Source organism: Pan troglodytes, chromosome 6, assembly GCF_028858775.2.
Source record: "Pan troglodytes isolate AG18354 chromosome 6, NHGRI_mPanTro3-v2.0_pri, whole genome shotgun sequence".
Taxonomy (NCBI): domain Eukaryota; kingdom Metazoa; phylum Chordata; class Mammalia; order Primates; family Hominidae; genus Pan; species Pan troglodytes.
The window spans coordinates 100132948-100152378 of record NC_072404.2 but is presented as its reverse complement, the minus strand read 5'-3'; the positions used below and the strand labels follow the sequence as shown (position 1 = coordinate 100152378).

Genomic DNA, 19431 nt, shown 5'->3' with positions numbered 1-19431 from the left:
AAAATGCTCCCACAGATTTAACTGACATTAATGGCTCTAAATACTCAGTTGGATCCCACAATAACATATTCCAATCAAATTTCGGTTTTTGGCAAAATATTTTACCAAGTTTCCAGAAAAATAAAAATTATATAATATGATCAAATAATTTATCATCCAAATGGGAGAGTATTCAGAGTAAAAAGAGCACTATTAATAATCATGAAAATGACAAGCATAAACCAGAACTGTGCCAGGTACACTAGGACAGAAGGGCCCCCTCTATACAAAGCCATTTATACTAAACAGAACCTTTTTTTTAATATATACTTTAAGTTCTATGGTACATGTGCACAACATGCAGGTTTGTTACATATGTATACATGTGCTGTGTTGGTTTGCTGCACCCATTAACTCATCGTTCACATTAGGTATTTCTCCTAATGCTATCCCTCCCCCATCCCCCCACCCCACGACAGGCCCCAGTGTGTGATGTTCCCCACCCTGTGTCTTTATTGTTCTCAAGGAGAGATCTAAAATCTAATGAAATTAACCCAAAAAGGAGTCAGCAAATACATGTTCAGAACAGATAGCTGAGAGAACTCTGTACAAAGATGAGAGCAAAGATTTAATTCAGCCTAGAATAAAAACCAAACTCTATACGGGGTTTTAAAACACGGCCCCCAAATTCATTGACACTCCTCATTGAGAGGTGTGGTCTATGGCCCCTACTCTTGGATCTGGTCTCTTTGAACACTTGATCAAGAGTAGGTGAAAGGAGCACTGTGCCAGTTCTGGGTCCAGGCCTTGAAATATTGGCAGCTTCCACTTTGTTTATTTTGGCAGTACTGATCAGATCATCTAATCCTTAGTGATATCTCTGCCTGCTTAATCTGTCAATTACTGACAAAGTGGTGTTGAAGTCACAACCACCATAGTGGATTTGTCCATTTCACCTTTCAGTTCTATCAATTTTTGCCTCATGTATTTTGACACTCTGTTGTTTGGTGTGTATACAATAAAGTTGGTTGTCTTCTTGGAGAACTAAGCTCTTTATCATCATGTAATGCCTCTCTTTAATCTTGATGATCTTCTGAATCATCAGAAGTACTTGCTTTGTCTGAAATTAACACGGCTACTGCAGCTATGTTAATTTTTTAAGACAGGGTCTCACTCTCTTGCCCAGGCTGGAGTGCAGTGGTACTCACTGCAACCTCTGCCTCCGGGTTCAAGCAATTCTTCTGCCTCAGCCTCTTGAGTAGCTGGGATTACAGGTACATGTGCCACCATGCCTGGCTAATTTTTGTGTTTTTTGTTAGAGGCAGGGTTTCCCCCTGTTGCCCAGGCTGGTCTCAAACTCCTGATCTCAAGTAAGCTGCCCTCCTCAGCCTCCCAAAGTGCTAGGATTATAAGGGTGAGCCACCACACCGGGCCTTCCAGCTATCTTTTAATTTGCGTTAACATGGCATATATTTCTCTATCTTTTTGCCTTCAATCTGCATCTTTGTATTTAAAGGATAGTTCATAGATAAAATATAGTTGGGTCTTGTTTTTTTATCCACCCTGACAATCTCTCTCTTTTAATTGGTATCTTTAGACCAATTACATTTTAAGTGATTTTGATATGTCTGTATTAATATCTGTCATGTTTGTAACTTATCTGTTCATTGTTTTTGTGCTCTCTCACTTTTCACATACCCCCTTGATTCAGTAGGAGGAAAGGAGAGGACCCTATCCCAGAGAGAGCAAAAATTCACACCTACTTACAACTTGAGGGAGGGTGCCAAACCCTGGAGGGACTCAGATGTGACCCACCAGCAGATCCCAGTACAATGAGAAAACTATGGGTCCTACCATACCTCAAAAAATAAAATAAAATTAGCTCCTTCATTTGGTATAAAACACACCAAGCTCTTTCTCACCTCAGGGCCTGGTATGAAACACTCTTGTGCCTGCTCTTTACCTGCCTGGTGACATCTCCTCCTTCAGATCTATGCATAAATGTCCTCTCCTCAACAAGGCTTCCATTTCCATCCATCCAACATATATTTACTATCTATACCCCTCTCTTATGCAAATATACATAACCCACTACTCTCGGTCTTAATTCTTCCTCAGCTCTCTTTTCCTTTACATAATTTACAATTACAGATTCTGTCTGCTGACTTGATTAATTTCTGCCTCCCTCACTGGATAATATGCTTAATAAAAACAGGGGACCTGTCAATTTTGTTCACCACTACACACCTATTGCCTGGCCCACTCAGCCCACAGAACACAGTAGAGAGTTACTACAACCTCAAAAGGAATGCACTATCTTAAACAGACAATGCCTCCATGCATTTCTTAAGACCAGGGTTTCTCAATCTCAGCACTAATGTCATTTTGGGCCAAATAATTCTTTGTTGCAGGAGACTGTCCTGTTCATTCATAGGATATTCCACAGCATCTCTGGCCTCTACCCACTACATGCCAGTGACACCACCACTCCTCAAGTTGTGAAAGCCAAAAATGTCTCCAGACACCAACAAATATATCCTGGCAAACAAAATTATCCCTAGTTGAGAACCACTGGTTTAGACTAGAAATGCTCCTTCCCTACCATCGTGGTTTAAACAAAAGGATGACAGTAACAATAAAGCAGCTCAGGAACATGGGTATGCTTTAACCTGAAGTCAATCATATCCTTCCCCAAGTCCTCCTCAAAAACCACTTTGGGAGAGGGGTTTTAGGAGTCCTCACATAATGACTTTCAATTATTTCAGTAATTGAACATTTCTACACTAACTCTTTAAAAAAAAAAAAACCCAAAGAATGCCTCCATTTCCACCAGATGGGCATAGCTGACATATGACCACAATTTTAACAACAGCAAATATCACTGATTGTATTGAGCGTCTCCTGTCCAAATGATCAAAGAACCTGATAATAAACATGGCTAAGAGAGGCCAATACGTTTAAACACTGTCTAATAGGAAAGTTATTCCAGTACAATTTAGTCTAATAATTAAAATCATCTTCTTGCTTAAACAATATCCTCACTGTCACTTTCATCAAAAAGATTAAGCATTGTTTGTTTATCTGCCGCAAGCTAAATGAAACCAGCTGTACCAATGAACCAGACTCTAATGTCTGCATTCTTCCTCTAAAGGACGTCAGGGCTGAATCTGCAATTTAAGTAGGATTTAGGGTTTAAAAATAAAATAAAATTAGCAGATGTTGGTGGGTGGGCTATTATCCTCCTTGGACTAGGTAAGGATAGGAACCCTACTTTTCAAACTTTCACCTATACACAGATCTGAAGGAACACAGATCGGAAAATCCCACATTGTGAACTGCATTTACTCTGTTAGCTTTTCTTCCCTCAGTTTATCCTGTTATACATTGTAATGCTGTATTTTGTTCATTAAATTATAAAACTAACACTGATTGTATTATACTGTGATGTTATTTTCATTGATTAAATAGTGCGGTTACAGGCTTGATCTTTGAAGTGAGCTGTAATAATAAGCTTTGGTCCAAGAGCCCAAAGTCTAAAAGAAGTCAGAGCAGACCTAAGGAGAAACAGCGTGGGCCTCGGGAGCATCCTACAGCAGAGCTTGTAAAATGTAATCAGACTAGTGTCTCTTTGTAGAAAGCTCCCATTTGTGGGCAGGTAACCTCTCAGGACTCTGAAGTCCACATGACAGTCTAGGTGTCAACACTTAAGATTGCAGCTTCAATGAACCAGGAATCCAGTGTTTTCCATCTGGGGACTACTGACTTCTAGAATTCTTCAAACTCCTCCTGATAGTGTTTCAATGAAGTTGACCTTCAGTGCAAGCAGTAAGAACTGCATCTTTAATCTCACATATTGTGAAAAGGTGGTTAACTGCTGCTGCCTTTCTTCTTGCGCTGCTGCTTGTTTTAATTAATAGCATTTCTTCCCCCCTATTTCTCCTGGGGTTTTGAAGAGCTCTTTGAACTGTATTTAGTATATTTCAGTCTTGGTTTGGTGTAGTCTCTCAATTTATGAGGTCGTTTAATTCAAGTTCAATTATTCTGCGCAAATTGGCAGGATGAAATGCTAAAAGATTGGCACTTTCAATCACATAAATCTCATGTCACATAAAGTGAGCAAATTCCTTCATTGTTCTCATTGACCTCTGAGATAACAATTTATGGCTGGCACAAACCAGTGTGGGCAGGCTTTTCTTTGGCAGGCTCCTGCAGAAGTAATGCTTTGGCATGTTCACCTCAACAGAAACTGAACATAAGCAGAGAAAGTGACCAGAGATCAGGATCATCTGTGGGACAACTTAGTCTGAATACTCCAATTCTAGAAGCAGAACAAAGAGCAAGCTGTTTTTCCTCTAAATGGCATATGAAGTCTGAGAAAATCAAAAGCAGCTATAGACTCACATACCCCCTAGATTCAGTAGGAAAGAAAGGAGAGGACCCTGCCCCAGGGAGAGCAAAGACTCATACCCACTCACTACTTGAGGTAGGGTGCAGAACCTGGGGGACTCAGGTGTGATCTACCAGCAGATCAAAGTACATTGAGGAGAATATGGGTCCCACTATGTCTCAACTTTGGGTCTTGAGGTTGTGAGAGGTAGTAGCTCTTATTTTCAACAAGCAGGTATTCATGGGTGCCCTTGCATAAGCTAACCACCGATCCTCCCAGATCATATTGCTTAAAGCCAATTCCACTTCAATACTCAAACAAAACACTTTTGCTTAACCAAAACTACCACAATAATCAAAGTGAATCTGTTTACTTTTAGCTTAAGGCCCTCAAAGTTCAACAAATTTAGTGGAGAGTCTGATAACCAATGAGTGAAAATCTCATTATATTTGCTTGGGGGGAAGGAGCAAGCCCCAAAAGGGAACAGTGCCAAGGATTCCACAAAGACACATAGTGATGAGGGAAGCTTGATTTAAAAGCACACAAAGATGTGGCTTCTAAACTCAATCAGTGGCCACTGGAGAGAAAACATTTAAAATACTTTAGTCAACATCATCCTCTCTTCATTCCCTTTGAAACCCCACACCATTTTACCTGGATGTTTTTGTTTTACGATTTTTTTTTTTTTTTTTAGACAGAGTCTCGCTCTGTCACCCAGGCTGGAGTGCAATAGCGCAATCTCGACTCACTGCAACCTCTGCCTCCCGGGTTCGAGTGACTCTCGTGCCTCAGCCTTCCGAGTAGCTGGGATTGTAAGTGCATGCCACCACACCCAGCTGATTTTTCTATTTTTAATAGAGACAGGGTTTCACCATGTTGGCCAGGCTGGTCTCGAACTTCTGGCCTCAGGTGATCCACCCGCCTTGCCCTTGCAAAGTGCTGGGATAGCAGGCACGAGCCACTGTGTACCTGGGCCTTTCTCACTACGTTCTAGCTTATATAGAATATAGTATTGATACATCTTCATTTATATAGAATTACTTATGTATTTGTACCATCTCCCTTCAAGATTAAGTTTCCCGAGGGCAGAATCCTCATCTGAGTCACCTCTTTTTCACCGACAGCATAAAAAAGGCATAATTATAAACAATACAATGAATATTCATCACTAGCTGAATAAGTTCAAAAAATATTAACACATCTCTGAATATACAGAAGTCCTTGGTAAACTGAGAGGTAAAAAGATGATTTCAAGGTGCTGAATTAAAGACATTTTAAAATGCCATATATTTTAATTTTCCAAAGTATTATACGATGCATAATTTTTTAATCCTATATTAAATGCTACAGGAATTTAGAAGAGATAACATAATCAGAAAACCAAACCAGAAGAGAGATCAGCAGTCAGCAGTCAGAAGTAATGATAACTGCCACCCCCCATCTAAACATAAAAACAGAGAGAGAGAGAGAGAGAGAGACAAAGAGACAGTGAAAGACAAAGACAGAGAGAGAGACAGAGAAGAAATCTGGAGAACACTGATCAAAAAACAAAAACTTTCTACTCAAATATGAGAATGTGGTAAGTTCAAAGCTTTTTCTTAAAAGCATATTTGTGAGTTTTGTATGTTGATGTGAACAGGGTTAACCAGCCATTTGTTAGAAGCCAAGCTCACTACAAAGCAGACTACCTGTATAGGAATCTCAGTTAACTTCTCTCCAGTGTATGTGTCCCTACATGGATAAGAGATCCAAAAGAATCAAGAATAATTAAAAACACTTTCTATTCCTCCTCAAGCTTCTAAACTATGCCTAATAGCAACTACTCCACAATCAAGAATGAATTACACACACCCACTGGGCATGGTTGCTCATGTCTGTAATCCCAACATTTTGGGAAGCTGAGGTGGGTGGATCACTTTAGTTCAGGAGTTCGAGACCAGTCTGGGCAACATGGCAAAACCCCGTCTCTACAAAAAAATATGAAAATTAGCTGGGTGTGGTGGCAAGTGCCTGTAGTCTCAGCTACTCAGGGGTGCTGAGGCATGAGAATCGCTTGAGCCTGAGCGGCAGAGGTTGCAGTGAGCCAAGGCTGCATGCACCACCGCACTCCAGCCTGGGCGACAGAGTGAGACCCTGTCTCAAACAAAAAAAAGAAAAAGAAAAAAAAAAGAATTACACAAATCTCTTGATGGGGCAAATAAATATCCTTTGTTTGTACTTTAAAAAGAACCAATAGGTAAAGGATGAATGACACATATTACAGGCAGAAAAAGAACAACACTGTCATGAATGCAATGCCAAGTTAGTGAGGTTTGACACTAGTAAGTGTTATGGATTGAACCGTTCAAAAACATAAGTTGAAGTTCTAACCCCAAGCACCTCAGAATGCATTTTTTTTTAAATGAGTCATTTATGGAGGCAATCAAATCAAAATGAGATCATTAGGGTGGACCTTAATCAAATATAACTCATGTCCTGACAGAAAGGGAAAACTTGGACACAGACACACACACACACACACACACACACACACACACACACAAAGAACGCCATGTGGAGAAGGCAACAAGAGGGGTGATGCACCTGCAAGCCAGGAATGCCCAAAATTGCCAGCACACCACCAGAAGCTAGGACAGAGGCATGGAACAGATTCTCCCTAACAATCCTCAGAAGGAACCTACCCTGCAGACACCTTGATTTCAGACTTCTAGCCTCTAGAACTGAGAAAGTACATGTAGCTTAAGCCACCCAGATTGTGGGGCATTGTTATTGCAAGCCCTAGCAAACTAATACAATGAAGCTTATGGTAAAATCCAAACATGACACCTGTAAACCAACACATATGTGTAAAATGCTCACAAACTGAAAATCACAAGTATCTCTACAAATGCCAGACAGCTTCACTGCAAGATAATGAGAGCTGTTCCTGGGGAGGATGCAAAAGATTATGTTTAAAGATGGCAGGTGGGATGCAGACATTTATGAGAGAATGGTGAGGAGTCTTGGAACAGGGATCCCAACAATTAGTTGGCTATTTAAATTATATAGCACTATAGGGACACACCAAACTTAGCTCTCAAGTCCTGCTATATGACATGTAGCTGTTATTCTTCAGCCTGACTTAGCCACCTTAAAGCAAGCAAAGCCAGGGAGCCTGTCATCTCTTAAAGCAGGTAACTAGGCAATGGCTTTCCTCTCCACCTGGAGGAAAAGAAGTACTACATGTGACCAGGAGGCTTGAAACTGCTCAAGAAATGCTAACAAGATAAATTAATACCTACTAGAGTGAAAACTATTAACCGTCCAGAACAATCTTTCTCAAAGATTACAGGTACTTTTAAAGTCTTTCTTTTATTCAGGCATAATAAATGAAAAATTCTTCAACTATCTCCAAGATTTTGAAATAAATCTTCAAGATAAAAATTTAATAGAGTTATTAACACATCTGGAGATCAGCTGAGCACATCTTCAATGGGTAGGAACTTCCAAGTGTTTGGTTTGTTTTCTTATAAAGAAATAGTGTTTGCTTCTATTTGAGTCATAATTAAAACAAGTCAGAGTATATGTGAGAACTATTTGGAATATTCAAAGAGGATCACATCTTTCCAAGGTCTTGCACTATGGAAGCAGTAATGGTGTACTGATTAGGAAAATGATAGCTTCAAGCCACCAGATGGGAATGAGCTAAACAAACTTTGCCACTAACTACCTGTGTGAACATAGGCAAGATGCTAAACCTCTCTAAGCCCTAAGATTCCTGACTGTTAAATGAAGATGACAATAATGGGACCCACCTCATATGGCATTGTGAGGAGTAAATGAGACAAAGCGATGTACTATATTGTACACAAAATAATTGCTTAATAAAGGGTAGTTATCATGTTATTGACACTAAATTTAGTACAAGTAATTTTTATATGGTAAAGTACTGCTATTTTTCTTTAGGAAAGAATATTAAAATGTGGGGCACAACCCCTGTTAAAATTAACTCAATCATTTAGACCATTACTTTGACATTCCAAAATTCTCAAGCAATATGGTTATTAACAGTCCTCTGGATTTTGTTTTTTATCCCTTATCATGTTGACTATTCATTCAAATTTTCTTAAAAAAATATTTTTTAAGTAATTTCAACTTTCATTTTAGATTACGGGGCTACATGTACAGGTTTATCATATTAGTATATTGCATGATTCTGAGGTATGGGATATGAATGATCCTGTCATGCAGGTAGTAAGTATAGTACCCAAAAGTTTTTCAACCCTTTTCCCCCTTCCTCAGCAACCCCACTCAGCAGTCTCCAGTGTCTATTGTTCCCAACTTATGTCCAAGTGTACCCAATGCTTAGCTCCCACTTACAAGTGAAAACATGCAATATTTGGTTTTCTGTTCCTGTGTTAATTCACTTAGGATAATGGCCTCCAGCTGCATCCATGATGCTGCAAAGAACACGATTTCATTCTTTTTAATGGCTGTGTAATATTCTGTGGTGTATATGTACCACATTTTTTTAATCCAATTCACTACTGATGGGCATGTAGGTTGACTCCATGGCTTTGCTATTGTGAATAGTGCTGTAATTAACATAAAACTGCATGTGTCTTTTTGGTAGAACAATTTCGTTTCTTTTGGATATATACCCAGTAATGAGACTGCTGGGATGAATGACAGTTCCTGTTTTAAGTTCTTTGAGAAATCTCCAAACTGATTTCCACAGTGGCTGAACTAATTTACATTCTCACCAGCAGTGTATAAGCGTTCCCTTTTCTACATAGCCTTCCCAGCACCTGTTTTTGACTTTTAATAATAGCCATTCTAACTGATTTGAGATGGTATCTCATTATGGTTTTGATTTGTATTTTTCTGATGATTAGTGGGTGGAGCATTTCTTCATGTTTGTTGGCCGCTTGAATGTCTTCTTTTGAGAAGTGTCTGTTTCTGTTCATGTATTTTGCTCACTTTTTATGGAGTTATTTGGTTATTGCTTGTTAAATTGTATAAGTTCCTCAGAGATTCTAGATATCAGATCTTTGTCAGATACACAGTTTCTGAATATTTTCTCCCATTCTGTTTACTCTGTTGATAGTTTATTTTGCTGTGCAGAAACTCTTCAATTAGGTCCCACTTATCAATTTTGGCTTTTGTTGCAATTGCTTTTGTGAACTTAGTCATAAATTGTTTCCAAAGGCCGATGCTCGGACGATGTTTCCTAAATTTTCTTCTAGGATTCTTACAGTTTCAAGGTCTTACGTTTAAATCTTCAATCCATCTTGAGTTAATTTTTATATATGGTGAAAGGGAGGGATCCACTTTCATTCTCCTGCATATGGACAGCCATCTATACAAGAAACATTTATTAAATAGGGAGTCCTTTCCCTATCACTTATTTTTGTTAACTTTGCCAAAGATCAGGTGGCCGTAGGTGTGTGGCTTTATTTCTGGGTTCTCTATTCTGTTCCTTTGGTCTATGTGTCTATTTTTGTACTAGTATCATGCTGTTTCGGTTACTGTAGCCTTATAATATAGTTTGAATTCAGGTAGTGTGATGCCTCTGTCTTGGTTCTTTTCCCTTAGGAATGCTTTGGATATTCAAGCTCTTCTTTGATTCCATATGAATGTTAGAATATGTTTTTCTAATTCTGTGAAAAACAACATTGGCAGTTTGATAGGAATAGCACTGCATCAATAGATTGCATTGGGCAGCATGGCCATTTTAACAATATTGATTCTTCCAATCCAAAAGCACGAAATGTTTTTCCATTTGTTTGTGTCATCTATGATTTCTTTCAGCAATGTTTTGTAGTACTCCTTGCAGAGATCTTTAACCTCCTTGGTTAGACATTTTCCTAGGCCTTTTAATTTTTTGTGGCTATTGTAAATGAAATTGCATTCTTGATTTAATTCTCAGCTTGAATGCTGCTGGTGTATAGAAATAATGCTGGATTTTATACATTGATTTTATATTCTGAAACTGTACTGAAGTCATTCATCAATTCCAGGAGCTTTTTGGCGGAGTCTTTAGACTCTGTATAGAATCATATTGTCAGCAAAGATGGATAATTTCACTTGATTTCTTATTTGGATGCCTTTTATTTCTTTCTCTTGCCTGATTGCTCTGGCCAGGACTTCTGGTACTATGTTTTAATAGGAGTGGCGAGAGTGGGTATCCTTGTCTTTTTCCAGTTCTGTAGAGGAATGCTTCCAGCTGTTGTCAGTTCAGTATGATGTTAGCTGTGGGTTTGTCATAGGTGGCTCTTATTATTTTGAACTATGTTCCTTCAATGCCTAGCTTACTGAGGGTCTTCATCATGAAGGGATGTTGGATTTTATCAAAGGCTTTTTGCAAATCGACTGAGATGATCAAATGGTTTTTGTTCTTAATTCTGTTATGTGGTGAAGCACATGTATCGATTTGTGAATTCTGAACCAACCTTGCATCCCAGGAATGAAGCCTACTTGATTGTGGTGAATGATCTTTTTGATGTGCTGCTGGATTTGGTTTGCTGGTATTTTGTTTAGGATTTTTGTTCATCAGGCATATTGGCTTGTAGTTTTCTGTTTTCATTGTTTCTTTCCTAGTTGTTCGTATCAGGATGATGCTGGCTTCATCATCCTCGATGATAAGGTGGTGTCCATCTTCCTCAATTTTTTGCAATAGTTTCAGTAGAATTGATACCATCTCTTCTCTGCACTTCTGATAGAACTTGGCTATGAGACAATCTAGTCCTGGGCTTTTTTTGATTGGTAGGTTTTTATTATTAATTCAATTGTGGAACTTGATATTGGTCTGTTCAGAGTTTCCATTTCTTCCTGATGCAATATTGGGAGGTTATGTGTTCCAGAAATTTACCAATTTCCTCTAGATTTTCTACTTTGTATACATAGAGTTGTTCCTAATAGTCTCTGACAATCTTTTGTATCTCCATGGGATCAGCTGTAATGTCACCTTTGTCATTTCTGATTGTGTTAACTTGGATCTTCTCTCTTCCTTTAATTAGTGTTCTATTGATCTTTATCCTTTCAAAGAACCAACTTTTGATTTCATTTATTTTTAATATATTTTTAGGTCTCAATTCCAGTCAGTTCTGCATTGATTTTAGTTATGTTTTTTCTTCTTCTAGCTTTGGGGTTAGGTTGTTCTTGTTTTTCTAGTTCCTCTAGGTGTGATGTCAGTTAATTTAAGATCTTTCTAATTTTTTTAGGTAGCCATTTAGTGCTGTAAACTTTCCTCTTAACACTGTTTTTCCTGTATCCCAAGGATTTTGGTATGATTTGTCTCTGTTTTCATTTATGTCTAAGAATTTTTTGACTTCTGCTTTAATTGTTTAATCAAAAGTTATTCAGGAGGAAGTTGTTTAATTTCCATGTAATTGCAAAGTTTGGGGAAATCCTCTTGGTATTGATTCTTATTTTTATTCCACTGTGGTCTAAGAGTATGGATGGTATGACTTTGATTTTTTTTTTTTTAATTTACTGAGGCTTGCTTTATGACTGAGCATGTGGTCATCTGTCCTAAATGCAAATGAGAAGAATGTATATTCTGTGGTTGATGAGTGGAATATTCTGTAGATGCCTATTAGGTCTAGTTGGTCAGGGGTAGAATTTAAGTCCAGAATTTCCTTGTTGGTCTTCTGCCTTGATGATCTGTCTAATGCTGTCAGTGCGTTCTGGAAGCCCCCACTATTATTGTGTGGCTAAGTCCTTTTGTAGGTCTACAAGTAATTGTTTCAGGAATCTGGTTGTTCCAATGTTGCATGCATATATATTTAGGATAGTTAAGTCTTCTTGTTGAATTGAACACTTTATCATTATGTAACGCCCTTCTTTCTCCTTTTTTATTGTTGTTGGCTTAAAGTCTGTTTTATCTGATATAAAAATAGTGACCCCTGCTCTTGTTTGTTTTCCATTTGAGTGACAGATCTTTCTCCAACACTTTACTTTGAGCCTACTTGTGTAATCACATGTGAGACGGGTCTCCTGAAAACAGCAGAGAGATAGGTCTTGTTTTTCTTTCCTTAATCCAACTTACAATTCTATGCCTTTTAAAAGTGTGAGGTTTAGTCAGTTTATATTCAAAGTTAATATTGATATATAGCATTTTGAGCCTATCATGAAGTTGTTACTTGGTTGCATTATAGTTTCTATTGTATAGTGCCTTTACAGAATCTGTGGGCCATGTACTTATGTGTGTTTTTGTGGTAGTGGGTATTGTTCTTACATTTCCATGTTTAGAACACCCTTAAGGATCTCTTGTAAGGCTGATCTAGTGGTAAGAAATTCCCTTAGCACTTGCTTGTCTGGAAAACATTTTATTTCTCCTTTGCTTATGAGGCTTATCTTGGTGGGATATGAAATTCTTGGCTGAGATTTATTTTAAGAATGGTGAAAACAGGCCCCCAAACTCTCCTGGCTTGTAAGGTTTCTGCCGAGAAATCTGCTGTTAGCTTAATGGTGTTCCCTTTATATGTGATCTTGCTTTTTTCTTTGTAACATTTTTTCTTTAGCATTGACCTTAGACATCCTGGTGAGTAAGTCTTGGTGGTGTTCATTTTATATAGTATCTCCCAGATGTTCTCCAGATTTCTTGAATCTGGATATTCACCTCTCTAGCAAGGTTAGGGGATTTTTCTGGGATTATTCCCTCAAATATGTTTTCCAGGTTGTTTACCTTTTCTCTGTCTCACTTAGGAATGCCAATAATTTGTAGGTTTGATCACTTTACATTATCCCATATTTCTCAAAGATTTTGTTCATTTAAAAAAATATTATTTTTGTCTGGGTTAAAAAGATTGGTCTTCAAGCTCTGAAATTATTTCTTCCACTTGGTCTAAGATATTGAAGCTTTCAACTGTTTTCTTCTTTTCTTTTTTTTTCTTTTTTTTTGGAGACAGTCTCGCTCTGTTGCCCAGGCTGGAGTGCAGTGGTGTGATCTCAGCTCACTGCAACCTCCGCCTCCCAGGTTCAAGCTATTCTCATGCCTCAGCCTCTGGAGTAGCTGAGATTACAGGCATGTGCCACCACACCTAGCTAATTTTTCTGTTTTTAGTAGAGATGGGGTTTCATCATATTGGCCAGGCTGGTTTCAAACTCCTGATCTCAGATGATCCGCTCGCCTTGGCCTCCCAAAGTGCTGGGATTACAAGTGTGAGCCACCATGTCCGGCCTCAATTGTATTGAAATTCCTTAAGTGAGCTTTTCAATTCTAGAAACGCTGACTGATTTCCTTTTAAGATGTTATATCTCCTTCTTCATTTCCTGGATTGATTTAGAAGTTTCTTTGTGTAGATTTTGAATCATGTCTTGGATCTCACTAAGCTTCCTTGTAATCCATGCTTTCAATTATTTATCTGTCATTTCCGAGTTTCCATTTTGGTCAGGAATTATTGCTGGAGAGTTAGTGTGATCCTTCAGTGGTGCCATGACATTCAGATTTTTCACAATAACAAAATTCTTTTGCTGGTTCCTTCTCATCTGGAGATGTTGGCACTATAATTTTTGTAATTATTTTTGTACAGATTGCATTTTTTCTTTTTCTTTCTCTGTAATACTATTGTTTTTTTTTTGTGTGTGTGTGTGTGTGTGTGTTTTCTTTCCCCTTCCCTTCTCCCCACTCCCTCTGTGTTGCAACTGCAGAGAATGCTGGGTAGGATCTTTTGGCTTTGCTTCTATAGCCCTGTGCATTTCTATCAGCAGCTTTTACATATGGCTGTTTGGTTTGACCTACAGCCAGTAGATGGCACTTATCGGTAAGAACCTACTGCAGCCAATGTGTCTGGATATATACTTGATCCTTATTTATGGGGAGATGCTCTCTGTTGCCTTAGGCAATGGGCTGATCTGTGGAGCCCATAGTGTTCTGAGTTCCCTTCTCAGTCCTGGGGGCATGAGGCAAGATGGTCATCCCCTGATAGCAGGCACAAGCACCAGCACTGATGGAGAATCCAGTAGAAAGCCACCAAGCACCCAGAGTGTGCCTAAACATGAAGCTGGGAAACATCCTTAGCCCCAAGTCTCTGCAGAGGAAGTGGAGGCAGCCTAAACTCCTAATCCAGGAGTGTAAGTGCTCCAGATCCCTGGAGATTTGCTGGGGCATGGAGGAGAGAGGAACCTGCTACACCAGAGTTTTTGTGTAGAAAGGGTGAGGCAGCTTAAGCTGCCATTCCAGGTGAACCGGTGCTCCAAATGCCTGGAGATCTGCCTGGGTGTGGAGCAGAGAAGGCCTAGCTGCACCATGGTCTCTGCACAGGAAGAGTGAGTGACTCAGGATGCTGAACAAAGTGAGCAGGTGCTCTAACTGCCTGGAGATCTGCCTGGATGTAAAGCAGAAAGGGCCCCTCCTGCACCTGGATGTCTGCAAAGGAAGGGTGGGGCAACTGAGGTTGCCAATCCAGATGAGGTGAGCAGGTGCTTTGAATGCTTGGAGATCTGACTGGGCATGGAGTGAAGAGGGCTCCGCTATACCAGGATCTCTGGACAGAAGGGGTGGGGCAGCTCAAGATATAGAACCAGGCAAGCGGGTGTTCCAAATGCCTGGAGATCTGCCCGGGTGTGGAATGAAGAGGGCTCCCTGCACCATTTTTACAAACTTTTTTTTACGACTCTCAAAATTAATACTATTACTTTTGACTTCACAGTATTTTTGCCTTACATATCTTTCTTGATAAGGAATATTTCATCTTCTAAACTTAAGAAACATGAACAAACAGATATAAGACCATACTCCTGAAAATCCTAAGATTACCTAAATTAGCACATAATCAAAATTTCCAACTATGTCTTTGGAATGATCCTTCAGAGAATTTTTCTCTTCTACATCTTCTTATTTAATTACTTAAGTTACAATATTCTAATCTGGCTGGGTGCAGTGGTTCATGCCTGTAATCCCAACACTTTGGGCGGCCGAGGCCAGAGGATCACTTAAGCCCAGGAGTTTAAAACCAGCCTGGGCAATACAGGAAAATTCCGTTTCTGCAAAATAGTTTTTTTAAAAAAAAGCCAGACATGATGGCATGGGCTTGTAGTCCCAGTTACTCAGGAGGCTAAGGCAAGAGGACTGTTTGAGCCCAGGAGGTTGAGGCTGCAATGAGCCGTTATCAAGCCACTGTACTCCAGCCTGGGCAACAGGGCAAAATGCTGTCTCAGACAAAAAAGTCCTATCTTCTATAAAGATTTTGAAAAGAGATAACAGGGACAGTATAGAAAATTATTTTGCAACATCATTTGGTAAAGTTATAAAGGTAAAACAAAGCTTGTGACTTCTGTGGTTGTTGCAGAGATTGCATTAAGTTATCTACAACTACATGTCACTAAATACAGTAACTCTCTGTCCTTAATTAATAAGAGAGAGTAAGGAGGTCAATCAGAAACACATGAGGACAAGCTTTTCAAGAATCCAAATCTGTGCCCTGACCCCCAGAGAGCAATGGAGAGAAAGAAGAAAAGGAGGAGACAGTTGTTTCTCGATATGAAAATATATGCAGCATGATGCCAAAGCAGACAGGAAGAAAGAAAAAGAAAAGTTTGCCATTTTGTTTAACTAAGAGACTTCTGAAAGATGGAGTAAAAGCTTAACTTAAAAAGACCCCAAGAATGGCCAATATATTTGGCATTGTCAAATCAATACTCCTATTCCCAACACTAAATCTCTATGAGAAATTAATCACATAATTCACCTGGAAATGAATTCTCATTCGATGGTTCCAACTCCTTTGAAAGAGAAAGCAGTGTTGTGGGGAGGGGCATTAAACAGAAAAATAAATTGAACAGTCTGAAAAACTGTTTACTAGCAGGGTACACCAATTCCAATGAGTTTTACACACTTGCCAAAAAAAAAAAAAAAAGGATACCCTGAGGGAGGAAAATCTATTGTATACTAAATAATAATTATTTAAATAAAATGTTATTTAGTAATAAGAGGGCAGATACACTGTACATGTGAAATATTCCAAAAATAATGAACTTACTTGCTTTTCCCTTTGTATACTGTAGCATAAGATCCTTCCCCTAGTTTTTCCAGCTTTTCATATGAGTCAGCTTTTCCAAATTTGGGACTTGTTGGCTAAAAATGAAGCATAGGGTAAACAAAACAGATTGTATCAAATTAATTAACAACAAATACCCTGATTTTGCTAAAAATGTACAGATTCTCTGTCACTTTTTAAATAACTGTTTTTTCTGGCATACATGTTTATTTTTCAAAACAACATAATAAACAGGATACAAAACTCAAAAAAAATGCAAATAAACACAATGTAGACGAAATTATTCCCATAAGCTAACCAGGGAACCACTGTTAATATTTTGATAGGTGTTCTTCCAGTGCTATCTGTAAGCTGATGATTGCTTTCTTACATAAATGAAATTGCACTATATCTACTGTTTTTAAACCTGCCCCTCCCTTTTTTTATTCAATCAATTATGCACACTTTACATGTTATTATACCATCTTCTAAATTAGGAGCTGGCAAACTGTGGCCCATGGGTCAAATCCAGCCCACCACCTGTTTTTGTATATCCCATAAGTTTAGAATCGTTTTTACCTTTTCTAATGGTTGAAGGAAGCAAAGCAAAACAAGAATAAAGTTTCATGATATGTGAAAATAACATGAAAATCAAATTTTAGTGTTCATAAAGTTTTACTGAAACACAGTCGTGGTCATTCACCTGCATATTGTTTCATAGTTTTCAAACTACAACACAGCTGTAGTTCCAATACAGATCATATGGCTGACAAAGCTGAAAATATTTACTGTATCCCGTTGTAAATCATGATGGTATAATATTCAGTTATATAAAGGTACTCTTCTGATACCTTTTAGTGATAATTCAAACAGATAATCAGAAGATGTATCACTCAGCTATCACTAATACAAAATGGAACTCTCTTATATATACATAAATCAATCCTTAAGGTATAGCTGCCACAAAACAACTCTTAAGACAGGTCACTTCCCAACAGGACCAAAAAAAATGCTAAGAGGGAGTGACCTCATCAATCTTATTGTACTCAACTCCCACCCCAACTTTAACTATGGAACAAGAAAAGGGGAGTGTTGTCCTCCATGGTGGAGAAGCATTCACCTTCTATTTCAATAAGACATGATCTATTATTATACTGTTGCTATTATATAAAAGGGTAATACCAAAGCATATTAGAAAATGATAATTATATAAGAAAGGAAAAATATCTTATTAAAGAGATTTATTCCAATATAAATATACATATAATTCATAAAAAGTTGCTAATATTTGTGGTACTTTATAAATAACCAACTTCAGAAGTTTAGAACTTGTATTCTTCAAGTTGGGCTTGAACACTACTTTTGAGTATACACCTGTATCACTTATCAAAAAACACACAATATGTGGGCAATGATTCTGACTCCCACTATTTATTGGGATTTTATGTGGCCAGTTGAATACATGTTTCTTACTTTCTTCCCACCCAAAATACCCATCATGACTTAAAAGTTATTTTTCAAAAACAATAAATCAGAATTAGAAGCAGAAAACAAAAAAGAGTGCCAATATCTAATCAGAAATTTTGAAGAATTCTGAAAGAAGGTAATCAGAATCAAAACTTCAGAGAAAAGCCTGACCATGTAGGGGAAGACTATTAAATAAAAGAAGCAAGAACCTCTAGGTGAACATGAGACTAATCAACACATAAACAGTTGAGACTGCAGTGTCCTCCCAAGCAAGCTGCAGAGGCATCTGCACAGGAGACAGCTTAGAGTGTGGTATCTGAGCAGAGCAAGGACTCAAATAGCCAATACCCAGAGAAAAAGCAATGTCTCCCCATCCCCCAAGCTGTAATCCCTTTCACACAATCAGTAGAGAAAATTTACAGAAAATAAAATAAGCTGACAGTGATTCTCAAGTACAAATATGAGTATACAACCAAAAATCACAAATCATTTTAGGAAAATCAACATCCTGAAAGAGATGGATAAAATTCAGTGGGCAGATAAGGTAAAACCTTGGAAGGCAAGTTAACACTGCAAAGGTAAGGATAACTTTAAATAGGCTGAGCACGGTGGCTCACACCTGTAATCCCAGCACTTCGGGAGGCAGAGGCAGGCAGATCACGAGGTCAAGAGATCGAGACCATCCTGGCCAACATGGTGAAACCCCATCTCTACTAAAAATACAAAAATTAGCTGGGCGTGGTGGCACAAGTCTGTAGTCCCAGCTACTCGGGAGGCTCAGGCAGGAGAACGGCTTGAACCTCAGAGGCTAAAAAAGTAATAAGCTCAATGGCTGAACAGAACTCTCCCAGAAAACTTCAGGGAGAGGTTGCATCTAAATAGAAAAATTATTCAGCAAGCATATTGTCATAGATTGTAATCGGTGCAAAAAGACAGTTAAGCAATATTTTCAAAATTAAAAGGAAAAATAATTTTGCATAATTAATACTATACTCAAGACGGTCCCTCAAGTGAATTATGGAAACACAACAATTTTATTACCCACAGAAAAAAATCTAGACATAAAATTATCTCAATATAAGATGTAGTTGGAGTGATGGGGGAAAAGGCAAGGAACAGTAGGAAAGGAGAAATAAAAGCACACTGAGCTTTCTTGAATAAATCAGAATATATTGCAGATACAGATTGAAACTCCAAATGCATATGTTTTAGGATGTTTCTTAACCTTTAAAAGGTAATCAGTAAATTGATATAAATAAGGTATACAAATCCCAAACAAATTGGGGAGAGGGGAATGGGAAAAAAATGCAATGAAAGAGGAAGAGGGTAAGGAGTGAGAGGTTAGAGGAGAAGGCATATTCAATAAGAAAGCATGCTAAGTAAAATTTTATAAAATAAGAATAAAGTTAAATCCAAACATATCAATGATTACAATAAACATACATGAATCAACTTCCCCTATTAAAGGAAAAGCTCTCAGATTAAAAAATAAAAAAACAAAGAAAATCTAGCAATATGCTATTAAGAAGAGATTAAAAAAGAGTAAATCTGAAAATAAAGAAGGGGAAAATATAGCCCAGTAAGCATTTTTTAAAATAATACCTATCGTAGTACTGATAGCAGACAAGACAGAATTTA

At 38.2% G+C, this 19431-nt stretch overlaps 1 protein-coding gene across 17 annotated transcripts in view; it reads right to left on the bottom strand.

Moving 5' to 3' along the window:
• Positions 1–19431, bottom strand: part of CDK14 (cyclin dependent kinase 14) — a 640904-nt gene that overhangs the window by 441787 nt on the left and 179686 nt on the right. For 14 of the 17 annotated variants that reach the window (XM_016957727.3, XM_054655946.1, XM_016957722.4 and 11 more), the window contains one exon: positions 16330–16424. The exons of the other annotated variants lie outside the window; for them this stretch is intronic. In XM_016957727.3, coding sequence (XP_016813216.1) covers positions 16330–16424 — 95 coding nt within the window. The remainder of the gene's footprint in view (positions 1–16329; positions 16425–19431) is intronic. 17 annotated transcript variants of the gene reach the window in all.